Genomic DNA, 12,622 nt, shown 5'->3' on the forward strand with positions numbered 1-12,622 from the left:
ATAATATAATATAATATCAAAACAAACTGAAGCATTTAAACTGATAGAAGAGAATAGAAAAACTGAAGTATTTAAACTGAGATCTGCAAGTTAAATATTTTCAAAATAAAACAAAACGTGAACGTGAATTCTTCTATAGCTATCTAAACATCACTATGAAGTACAATTTGCACAATACACCTGTGTGTGACTGTAAATGTCTCTGAGTTTTGTTACTGTTCTCTGCCCATCATCCGCTATTTCCAGCACTTAATCAAGACACTCTTCTTTAAAACACGAGGACATTTTATGTCATTGCATTTGCTCTCGATTTGAGCTATTTCGTCCACAACCACTGAAGTATTCGGTTTCTACAGCGACTCATTTGGCGCACATCATTCTCTTTCTATGAAACCTGTAAACCGCATTCACCGGTTCTAACTCTATAGCGACATCAACTTTATAGCGGTTAACCCGATCATTGCAATTTTTAGTTTTTACTAGAATACAATCAAATGGCTTTCCCAACTCATTTTTGCGTGTGCGCAGCACATTACTTCTTCCACCGCGGCCACGCGCGCGCAGCTTAGAGGGAACATTGTTCAGAGGTCAAGTTAACAGTGTATTTTATTTGTAAAAATACAATCTCTGAAGCTGCACTTCATATCAGATGATAGGAGGAAGAGGTCATCTGACTGACATGTAAAGAGTCTAATAACAGATTGTTTTGTTCAATCTCATGATTAGAGGCAGGTAAATGTTGCTACAATAATAGACTGGCGTTCACCTTCACAAACATTTTTAAATCTAGAGTTTAGTATCTCATGTGAGGCGCTCGTTGTCTTCAAGGACATGGCTTTGTTTCCTGGCAGACCAATAAAGACTGCCACACACTTGTAGGGTTGGGTACCATTCACATTTTAACCGGTACGGTACCGGTATCAGTACCTGAATTTCGGTGCCGGTACCCAACGGTACTTCTTTTCAGTACTTTACTCTCTGTGTAATTACAAAAACGTTTATTTCAGTGAAAAAATAAGTCCAAAAGTCTCAATTTCAACATTTTGAACAATAGGGCCCTACAAACTTTTTCTTTCTTTCTTTTTTTTTCCCCCAGAAATTCTTGTTTTAATTTTTCTGAAAATCAAATGAAGGCATTAAACATTTATTTTAAATCAAATGAAAATTAAACCCTTTTATTTTTTGGCAAACAAGCTGAGGTTTACTGTTGAATGAAATACATGGAAGAAAAATTGTGTGAATATTCCTTTAAAACATTTTTTAATAGGCTAATAATTGTATTCTTTTTTTCTACAATTAAGTGATTAATCTGGTTGTAATATAAACATTTTTAATAGGCTAATAATTGTATTATTTTTTTCTACAATTAAAGTCGGCATGAAACGGAAGTTGCGATTGTCTTTTCTTCTCTGCTGTGAAGTATATCCGAGTGAAACGGCATCTGAAATGAGAGGGCGAGACTTGATTTCATCCGTCGGGAATTGATTGGATCGTTGGAAGTTGGGGTGTTGCCAATAAAATGGAGGCAGATCTGAATGCCAGTTTGTTAGTTGTGGGGGATTTCTCTCCACTGGATTCACCGCCAACACCCTAGCATGAATAAATGTTGTTTTTTTTTATTGAGGGTGACGATGACAATCAATGGCACAAAACATGCCTAAACAGTGCGCACGAGAGAGAGAGAGAGAGACTGCCTGAATGACTGAGCGCATCCTCCATCAGGTTAAGTCATATTCTAATAATTGTATTATTTTTTTCTACAATTAAGTGATTAATCTGGGTTGTAATATTTATTTTTTATCATTTAATTGTTTTATTTAAATTTGATATATTTATAATATTAATTAATAATTTATATTTTTAATATTTAAAGATGTACATTATACTGTACAAAAGTAATATAAGAGTAATATATTTCTGTTACATGTTCAACTGTACTTTTATTTTGACCGGTTGCCATGAAGTTTCTGTGTGTATACAGTATGATGATGCTAGTTTTCTCAAATGAAACGGTAAAATTCTCGCGAAGTGATTCTCACAGCAGCTCTGGAGATTATGTTTTTGTGTTCATGTCGTCATATAGTGAGACGCAGAGGCCGAAAATCACCGTGAGTGTCACGCGTGCTTCAGTATTTGTGTAGTAAACAAAACCGCGTTTCCGCCATTCATACATACAGAGGCAAGCGGAACATGCAGGATTTGTATTTAAACTGTCTTTTTGCATTTTAATATTCACAGACACTAGTTCATATCGCGATTCGAATGAAGTGGCAGTGGCTACTTTTGATTTATTCGTCCAAAATTGACGAATTCCGTACGAATTCTATTACTATAGAGTAAATTGTTTTTATGAATGGACTCTGTGCTCCCGTCCACGGTTTCTCAGAAACCATATGGCCCTAGAAATGTAACCACACTTCAGAACATTTCGGCTTGCCCTGTGTGTTGTTTGAACGAGTTGCAGCGGTGACCTCACGTCACAGGGTCTCTCTTTCTCTCTCTGTAGCGTATGCGCCCAGATGCGTTCTCAGGTACCGAAATTTGGCACCGATTGATTTAACGTGAATCGGTACTCGGTAGTACCGACGCAATTCGGTCGGTACCCTTAAAAATACCTAGTTCGGTACCCAACCCTACACACTAGGCTCCCAGAAACCTGGTAGAAGTCAGCCAATCAGATTTAGATTTTGCAGGAGTGTTTCCAGTTTAGTGTGCCATATGCATCAAATGTTTAGCGAATGCTATGTAGGCAGTCCGAGGCTGAGACCAGAGAAATTGAGCTTCAAATTATTGATTGTGCCCGATTGGTTGCCAGTGTGCAGAAGCACATTATAGCAGTGGCGAGGCCAGAAATTTTAAAGTGGACCTTGGTGAAATAGGGACGACCTCAGAGCCTTCTCTCAAACTAAAGAACATCATTTTGCAATACATGAGAGAAAAATAGGGATGCAGATTTCTCTCATGTAAAATTTTTTTTAATAATTATAATAATAAGCCCAAACACCATAACACAATGCGTAGATGTTGAGGTAAACATAAATTAAGTGAAAAAATCAAATAAAGTGGCATTAAATTCGGTTGGGTTGCGATGATGATAATGCAGTGTTTTCCGATGTCATTTTAAAACGTTGGGAAATTCAACCAATAGAAACTGGATCTCAGGTGTTATGGGTGGGTGTAATGAGTAGGGACAATAAGTAAAGACCAATCGGTGGCTGTTGCACTTGGTTTGGATTAATCACTCAGCTCCTGCAATTACCATTCGCCATAGAGTAGATGCACACAACTGATAGGTCAGCACTCATCCACCAGAATGTTATTGTACAGAATGTACTTTTTTCTTATACTTTGCATATATACATTGGGTGGACTAGCCATCAATCTGAGTGGGCCAGTGCCACGCTGGCGCTTATGTAACATCGCCATTCGCCACTGCATCATAGATGTGACTTGCAATGACACTAAGTGTTATTACAGCTCAGATGAAAATTTGTTACAGAATGAAGAAAAAGCCCCTGTCACTTACATTAAACTGATGCAAGAGCTGCTGTTTGAATACCAGGCCTGTACAGCATCATAGAACACATTGTATGCCTTTGCTACCTGTTGAATGTTTCCCATTGGTTGCTTTCATCACAGGCTCAGAACAAACAGACCGGGATCCTGGCTGCAGCTAAAGTGATTGATACCAAAACAGAAGAGGAGCTGGAGGACTACATGGTGGAGATCGACATCCTCGCCTCCTGTGACCATCAGTACATAGTCAAACTGCTGGATGCTTTCTATTATGAGAGCAAACTATGGGTGAGTGACTCTTCTCAGGAGGGGTTTGGTTACTTCAGCCGTACTGCAGCCAGATACACACATACACACACACACTGACCTCTGTAGGAGGAGTAGGAGTGAGAGCACACTTCACTCTCGCTTTACTCATCAAAGAGTAGCACTATGCTGTTGGATAAAAGTGTTTGTACACAAATCATGTCTTACTCTTACAGCCTATTAAAGAAGCATAACGTTCATTCTGGGCTTTGTAACAAGTTTGTAACTCCATGTAAATGCAATAGTTTTGAATTTTGTATTTTTACTTATTTTTTATTTTATTTTATTTTTTTAATTAGGCTAACAATTTTTCTCAATGAAATCTTATGTGTTATGATCCCAAGTCCTTCCCCATATAATTTTTTTTCCTCAGTAACGTTCAAAAACACATCACAGGATTTCTTTAACAATTCATAAACCTGCTAATTTCATGTTTCATAATTGAATACTGAATAATGACAATGGCAAGGCTTAATAGCTCTATATTAGTCTACAATAATACCTCTCTATCTATTCCTGTCTAAAGAGTGTCAGTGGATCCTATTTTTCTACCATAGAGCTTCCAGGATAATTACGGCAGAATGGTATCATATGATCCTCCCCCTGCGGTTGGCATGTATAGAAGGATAATGGCCTATTTCAAATGACCAGAGAAAGTGCTCATGAATTAATCAGATGCAAGTCCAGTCTGCTTAGCCTGGCTGCTAATCAAGAAATATGAATGCATAGCTCATAGCAGCAAAAGCATGCTTCTTAATGCGTAGAGAGATCATTCCTACACTCAGTGTCAGCTGTATAAAATATTAATAGAAAGCAGCCTAAAATCTGCTCAGCAGTCAATTGTTTGTCATAACTCTCCAGCCTCCTGTCAGTGTTCACAGTTAATTCTTCAGACACAGTATGAGTTAACATATGGAAGAGGTGAAGCTCTCTAGCCTAGTGAAGAGGTGTGTAATAAACTGTAAGTTCCCTGGGTTTGTGATGAGATTGCGAATGTGACTGTGTAATAATTCTCTGTCATCTCTGTCTACTCTTCTCTCATGGGTGATAGTATAGTATAAGGTTAGGGGTGTGCGATATGACGATTTTTGATCGTGGATGATAGGGCTGGGCGATAATTCGATAGCGATAATTATCGCGATATAATTTTAGTGCCCGACCGATATATCGTTTGCTGATATTATCGGCCGATATAAGCCTGTCGCGATATATCGGTATCGGCGGATATGCCGCCGATATGAACTTTTTTTTTTACAGAATATATAACGCAGATAAAATGCTTGAAATGGTTATTTAGTTAGTTTGTCCAGCAGAGCGCGCTCCATTGTTTGCTATTGGCGACCTGGACAACTTCAACAGAATAAAGTTTAATTTAATTTAATTTAATTAAAGTTAAATAAACTTCAACTTTACTGTTCAGTGCACTGATGTCAGACTCATTTTGGATAATAAAGAAACGGCACAAATAAATCAATGTATGGGAAACTGGTAATGTATATCGAAATATCGGAAATGTGTTTAAAAATCATATCACCGTTATTGAAAAAAATTATATCGCGATACATATTGATATTTAATTATTGTCCAGCCCTATTTAAACTGGTTTAAATCCAAACAGGAGAAACACTGAGTGCAACGAGACAGTCAGAAGGCTTTTCAATCTACAAATCGCCATCATTTACCATAAATTTAATGTAGTAACACTCACTGCACCATGGTATTGTGCCAGAAATTTGGGATATTCACACTGAATTTTATTAAAAGAGTAATGGTATATAATTGTAGTATGTATTTTTGATTAAGCTGTAGCATGTGTATTTATACTGTTTTTAGACTACTGTTTTTCATACAAATAGGCTACCTAAAAACAAATAGACAAATAGTTTTATTATTATTATTAATATTATCAGGCAACCCAAACCTGTTTCTTGATTTGAAACAATATCACTCATTAGAACATGCAGAAACTAAGAAATTAATTTTTCTATTTAGATATTTATTTTGTTAAGGAAAATTAATGGTCTGGTTTCTACAACTTTCACTTTGGAGCAAAAATCAGGCTTTAAACTTGAAAGAAATAAAAATTTGACATTTATCGTGATAATTATCGATATCGACTGATATGAAAAAATTATCGTGATGATTTTTTTGGCCGTATCGCCCAGCCCAAGTGGACGATAAAAATGTCTCCACGATCTGCTTTTGAAGAAATATCGTAGTATCGTGCTACAGTGCATTCTGTCAGCTGCAGTTCTCCTGAGCGCTTTGGAAAGAAGGAGAAAGCGGCGTGACTGGCTTTTTCCCACGCGTTTTAAGGCGCGACATGTGAATGGCCCCAAAGTTTGTCTACACTGGACGCGACAAAGCGACCGTTGCATATCATTTGAACTTTGTGTCAGTACGTCATAAAGAGAACGCGGCATCAGTTTACTGTCGAGGATTTGTCATGCCGCATCCAGTGTAGACAGACAGCATCACTGATTATAATGGATTTTATTGTATTTTGTCGCATCGCGTCGCGCCGCTCGCGTCCAGTGTAGACACGGTGAGAGCCACGCAGATGCACGTGAACACTGAATTCTGTTCACTTCTGCGTCTATTTGTGCCTGAAATACTGTGCTCTGTAAGTATCCTTGTAAGCACAGTTGCTTATGGCTTAGGTGAAGGGAAACAATTGAGAAAGAAAATGGATGTTTAACAGCATATTGGTTCACAGCAGTTTAATGTTCTTGTTGTTTTCTCTGTTCATGAACGTTAATCAAACAACAAAACACAAAGAAAAATCACTTTTGCAGCTTTAACACAGATTTATTAGATTTAATTTTATGCTTGTAATTTGTTTATTTCCTATGCTGATTTACTCACCTACAAAATCACCCCAGTCATTGATAATTTTTTTCCAAATATAAAGCTATTGAAGTCATCTGATTTTTTTCCATATCACAATATATATCGCAGAAAAAAAAATATCGCAATGTGAGTTTTTTCCAATATCGTGCAGCCCTACTATGAAAGTTACTGTGGACCAGCAACTGTTTTTTCACGTTCTTCAAAATAACATTTATGTTCAGCAGAAGAAAGAAAGTCATTCAGGTTTAAAACAACTTCAGAGTGAGTTAATGATGGTAAAAAAAATAAAACACTATGACAGAAATGACAGACAGATGACAGAATTTTTTATTTTTGGGTGAACTATTCCTTTATTAATAAAACAACAAAACACAAAGAGAAAAATCACGCACTACTCTTGACTGAAGAACTTTAATACAATTGCTTTGCTTTAATAATAATAATAATAAATCTATAGTGTTTTATTTTTATATTTGTTCATTCAATTTCTTGAATGCTCCTGCTGAATATTGTACCTGAAAATAAAGCACTGTTTTATTTGTATGTGTATTTGTAATGTGTATCTTTGTTCTTATTTTTTAATAACAAAAATAAAATAATTAATTATTGTTATCTTCGCCCACCTTAGCCAAAAAATCTGCTATTCTTTTTTATATTTTGTTACCTTGAAATGCTTTGTCTTTATAATAGGGAAATTAGTTTGGCTGTAATGCTCAGACAACTTGCAAAATAGTAAAACCAACATGACAAAGAATCGTGATAAAATCGTGAATCGTGATATTTTTGAAAAAAATTAAAATAATGAATTATTGTTATCTTCGCCCACCTTAGCCAAAAAATCTGCTATTCTTTTTTATATTTTGTTACCTTGAAATGCTTTGTTTTTATAATAGGGAAATTAGTTTGGCTGTAATGCTCAGACAACTTGCAAAATAGTAAAACCAACATGACAAAGAATCGTGATAAAATCGTGAATCGTGATATTTTTGAAAAAAATTGTGATATAATATTTTTGCCATATCGCCCACCCCTAAGGTTTGTATTGATCTTCCTGCAGCACCTGTTACCTTAGGTGTATTAATGATGCTGTGGTCAGTGTAATATGATGGAGTTCACTTGCATAATGCTTTTATCATTTCACTCAGAGTTTAAAGTTTCAATACCATTATCCAATATACTAAAAGATAAGTGAATGCTTGGGTAATCTAATAAAACTAGTAATTGGGTTAGCAATTTCAGAAAATGCTCTCATCTCATCATGGGTTGTTCTAATGACACCTGAGAGGGGCATTAACGAAGGACTCTGAACAGGTTTGTAAGGGAAGTCATTAGTGCTTTGAATAGAAGCCAGAAGAAACCAATAATATGCCCATAATGTACCCAAATATTGTGCAATACCGTTTACCTTGTGGTATATATATTTGCGCACATATTAAAGGGGTCATATGATGCGATTTAAATTTTTCCTTTCTCTTTGGAGTGTTACAAGCTCTTGGTGCATAAAGAAGATCTGTAAAGTTGCAAATGGGATTTGTCATGTCGCATCCAGTGTAGACAGCATCACTGATTATAATGAGTTCTATAGTATTTTGTCACGCCGCGCCACTCGCGTCCGGTGTAGACACGGTGTAACATTGGTTTTGCTTTGTTTCACAGAACTAATCGTTGCCTGGGTTGCGTACGTATGTGTGGGGCGGAGCTATCAAAATAGGGGCGAGACCCTTTTGGGGTAGGGGCGTGTTTGTTTTGGTGATTTCAAATGTCAACATTGGCTACCAGAAATCGCTTACCCCACCTTTAAGTTATGTACATGTCGAAGCAACAACAAAACGAGGAGGAATTAAAAAATATACAGTGGTACATGTGCACAGGGAGAGCCAGGGGCTTGTGCCCCTGCCCCTTTAATCGCCGACGCTGAAGTCCCCTTTCGGTCTGGTCTTTGTGCCCCCAGAACGTGATTTCTACCGAGAGGGATAAACACCCATCCAACCAAACCAATCATATGCTTGTAATCAAAGTAAACTCTACATTGCACACTGTGGCATCGGTGTCATTCTTAGTTCATTCATCTTCTGGATCTCTTTCTTTCACCCCTTCTTTAGATTCTTATTGAGTTTTGTGCTGGAGGAGCAGTGGACGCTGTGATGTTGGGTAAGTTTTATGGTCTTTGTTTAATTGAAGGAAATAGAAGGCACTGTGGTCGTCTAAGTCTGTTCTACTGTGCGATGATGTTCCATTGCTCCAGACCTCACTGGCACACCAGCACGCTGTGCTCATTTTTGCCACTGGACTGGACCATATAATTATCAAAGTCAGATTTGAGTGGTTAGGCTCTTTTTAAATCGACTCAGCCTTTTTCTGTGTTGGTTGGAAGTGTTGGTGAAATGTCCCCACACGCATCAGATCTTTTCAGTGACATGCCATGTCAGCAAATTCATAAGTAGACTTTACAAGTTTTTCATGGCTCACAGCAGTATTAATTCAGCCAAAAACAATGCATAAATGCCTAACAAATAGTCCCATTTCCCCTCTTTTTGTACAGTGTCATCTGTACTATTTACAAAAACGGTTTCCAATCACAAAACCTCATCACCTTAGTTGATGGAAAAACCATTTCACAATTGTAAACAATGTCCTGTAAGAATAAAACCTCTCTTTCTTATTACTATTTAGTCTGCTGTAATGAAAATCTGGCCTCTTCTACATTTAGCCTATAAGAGAGGTGTTGCTGTTGGAGGTGTTCTTATGATGGAAATGCTTTTGTTGACTCATTGTTTGTGCTGTTATGACTCCCTCTGTTGCCTTCTGTCTGTTCTGTGAGGGCCTATCCCAGCAGCGCTGCTGTAATAAAGACCTGTTCGCATTGCTTCAGTCACAAGGGAGCAGTATGCTCTACCTAGCCAAAAACAACAACAGAGAATATGGCTATTAATATGAGCCATAGCCCTTTGTCACTGTTACATTGTAGTTTATTTGTCTGGTTTAACTTAAATACACATCACTGCAAATAAAAAGAGCTGATAAAATGTGCTTGCTTAGCGGTGACTCTGTTAACAGTCATTTTGTGTGTGTGTATGTGTGTCTGCAGAGCTGGAGCGGCCATTGACAGAGCCTCAGATCAGAGTTGTGTGTAAACATACACTGGAAGCGCTGGCTTATCTCCATGAGATTAAGATTATACACCGGGACCTGAAAGCTGGAAATATTCTCTTTACCTCAGATGGAGATGTCAAATTGGGTAATAGCCTCATAAAGTGTATATATGTGTATCATTTCAATTTATTTAGTTTTATTTATTTATTGATTTTTCCAGTTTTCTTTTTCACTTTCTTTTTCAAATATTCTCTGTAATTTTATTTTTATTTATTTTTTATCTTATCCAGTAACCTTAAAAATCTGGAAAGGTCATGGAAAAGTCCTTTGGTAAAAAGTATCAGAAATGTGTCTTTAGCAGTTAATATGTAGGCTACGTATATAAGAAAACTGAAATGTGTTTATTTTAGCTTTTAAGTTTACTTATTGATTAAAAATCGTGTCTCTTTTTTGCATATTGTTGTCAGCCATACTGTGTGTCTCTAATTTTGATCAATGTTTCTTCTCAGCTGACTTTGGAGTGTCTGCAAAGAATACAAAGACCCTTCAGAGAAGAGACTCTTTCATTGGAACACCATACTGGTTAGTCACTCAATTTATCAAGTCTTGCATTGAATCATGAGATCTGTCACTACGTAAGAACAGAGCTGTGAATATGGCACATAATAAGCTTCTTTATTCTCAATTCCCTTTCAGTCGGTCACTCCGAGTCACGTCGGTGACCGACGAATTGGGGATCTCGCTTCGAGAGACCAATCTACTTCGAGTGTAACTAAACGAGCCAATGCACATTGGCATGCAATTATTGCATCCAGCTGCTGCTGATCACAGCGTGAGCATAAAAAGGCAGCCGGTGAAATGCATACCAGCTTTTCACTTCGGAGCCTAGCGACAACATCGTTCTGCTCCATCCAAGTGTCTTCAGTGAGCTACGAGTTCAACACGCTCTTGGAAGCTTCTGGTGTTGGCGGACAGTGCTTCAGCGGTGGTCATTCCTGTGTCGAGTGGGTTGCTCACTTCAGGCTGCACTACCCCCCTGTTGTGCTGCGAGCGGCCATTTCCCCTGTGCGCGTCAGCACTAAAAGAGCATTTCCCTGAAAGAGCAATTTCTCTAAAAGAGCTCCACGGGTGCGTCTTTGTAAAGACAACGGATCGTCTTTTTAAAGATGCTGTTTCACCCGTGCGTTTCTGGGTGCGGTCGTTACCAGGCGCCAGGTGATGGTCACGATCGCTGCCTCACGTGTCTGGGCATGAAGCACGCTGAGGTGGCATTCGTGGATGAGTCATGTTCCCATTGCGGGAAGATGACCATCTCGGAGCTGCGGACCAGGCGTCGCTACCTCCAGGGGGGCGGAGTTCCGTTGCCTCTGCCGGGATTTAGTGCTCGTTCTGGCAGCGGCCAGACAAGGACTACTTCCAGCAGTAGCACGGGCGGTCTGAGGGTTACAGTGGTGGCAAACCCCTCAGGGAACCAACCCTCGGGGGACCATCGCTCCTCTAGCACTTCGCAACCAGTTGAGCCGCCAAAGGAACGCGCTGGGCCCTACTGCCACCCTCCGGGACAGTGGCAATGCCTGAATCGGATCCAGAGATGTCTGCTATGCTTTCCCGGACTGCCGAAAGGGTAGGGCTCGAGTGGAATCCGGCATTCTAGCTCCTCCTCCCTCACCACCCTCGACGGTGGTGCAGCGAAGGGGTATTCGGCGATCCCCCCTGGTGGAGCAGTCGGTAGCAATGCAGTTGTGTCCTAAGACTGCCTCCTCCTGGCGGGGAGACCCGTTGCTCCCTTCCCGGGCCTGTAGGCATTCTTCTGGTCTGACCGGCGGTGCTTGTATGGCTTGCGGGGAAGCTGCTTCCGCCTTACACGCTATGGCGTTACTGCAGGTGCACCAGGCCAATGCACTGAAGGACCTGCACGAGGGTGGTCACGATCCGGAAGTTCTGAAAGAATTACGCCACCCTCGACGGCGGTGCAGCGAAGGGGTATTCGGCGATCCCCCCGGTGGAGCGGGCGGTAGCGATGCAATTGTGTCCTAAGTCCGCCTCCTCCTGGCGGGGAGACCCGGTACTTCCTTCCCGGGCCTGTAGGCATTCATCTGGTCTAACCGGCAGTGCCTATACGGCTTGCGGGGAAGCTGCTTCCGCCTTACACGTTATGGCGTTACTGCAGGTGCACCAGGTTAAGGCACTGAAGGACCTGCACGAGGGTGGTCACGATCCGGAAGTTCTGAAAGAGCTCCGAACTGCCACTGACCTTGCGCGACGAAGGTCACCGCGGGTTCTCTGGGTCGTGCGATGTCCACGCTTGTGGTCCAGGAGCGCCATCTCTGGCTGTGTCTGGCCGACATGAGGGACGCCGACAAGGTTCGGTTCCTTAATGCCCCTGTGTCCCAGACCGGCCTCTTCGGCGACGTGGTCGAGAGCTTTGCCCAGCAGTTCTCGGCTGAACAGAAAGCAGACTGAGGCGATTCAACACCTCCTGCCCCGGCGGGCAGCTGCTGCCTCCCCCTGCCCTCCGGCCGCAGCGCCCCAGCATGCTTGTCGCCGAGGGTGAAATGGAGGGATCTGCTCTTTGGGAGATGGCAAACTCACGACTCCCTCTCCCGGAGGAGGGCCGGGTGGAGAATCTTTTGTTTTGTTTTTCCCCGCCGGACGGTTCAACCCCGGACCGCACTCATCCTCCTCTGTCGCCAGCAGGCAGCAATGGGCGGTTCGAAAGCATCAACAAAGGCCCTACTCATTCACCCTCTGCCAAACTGTGGAACCAGGTAAGTGCTGCACCGCACACTCAGACCCCTCTTCGCTCTGCTCACAAGCCGTCCGCATTGGGTCCCTGCGTTCCACCTCGCTGCCCCAC

General features: G+C 40.7%; 1 protein-coding gene across 2 annotated transcripts in view; it reads left to right on the forward strand.

Annotated features, from left to right (window-relative positions):
* LOC107725454 (STE20-like serine/threonine-protein kinase) overlaps positions 1 to 12,622 on the forward strand; it is a 52,464-nt gene that overhangs the window by 16,419 nt on the left and 23,423 nt on the right. For both annotated transcript variants that reach the window (XM_016534699.1, XM_016534700.1), the window contains exons 2-5: positions 3,640 to 3,804; positions 8,775 to 8,823; positions 9,761 to 9,910; positions 10,275 to 10,347. In XM_016534699.1, the coding sequence (XP_016390185.1) occupies positions 3,640 to 3,804; positions 8,775 to 8,823; positions 9,761 to 9,910; positions 10,275 to 10,347 (437 nt within the window). The remainder of the gene's footprint in view (positions 1 to 3,639; positions 3,805 to 8,774; positions 8,824 to 9,760; positions 9,911 to 10,274; positions 10,348 to 12,622) is intronic.

This window comes from Sinocyclocheilus rhinocerous, unplaced genomic scaffold, assembly GCF_001515625.1.
Source record: "Sinocyclocheilus rhinocerous isolate Xijiao unplaced genomic scaffold, SAMN03320098_v1.1 scaffold366, whole genome shotgun sequence".
Taxonomy (NCBI): domain Eukaryota; kingdom Metazoa; phylum Chordata; class Actinopteri; order Cypriniformes; family Cyprinidae; genus Sinocyclocheilus; species Sinocyclocheilus rhinocerous.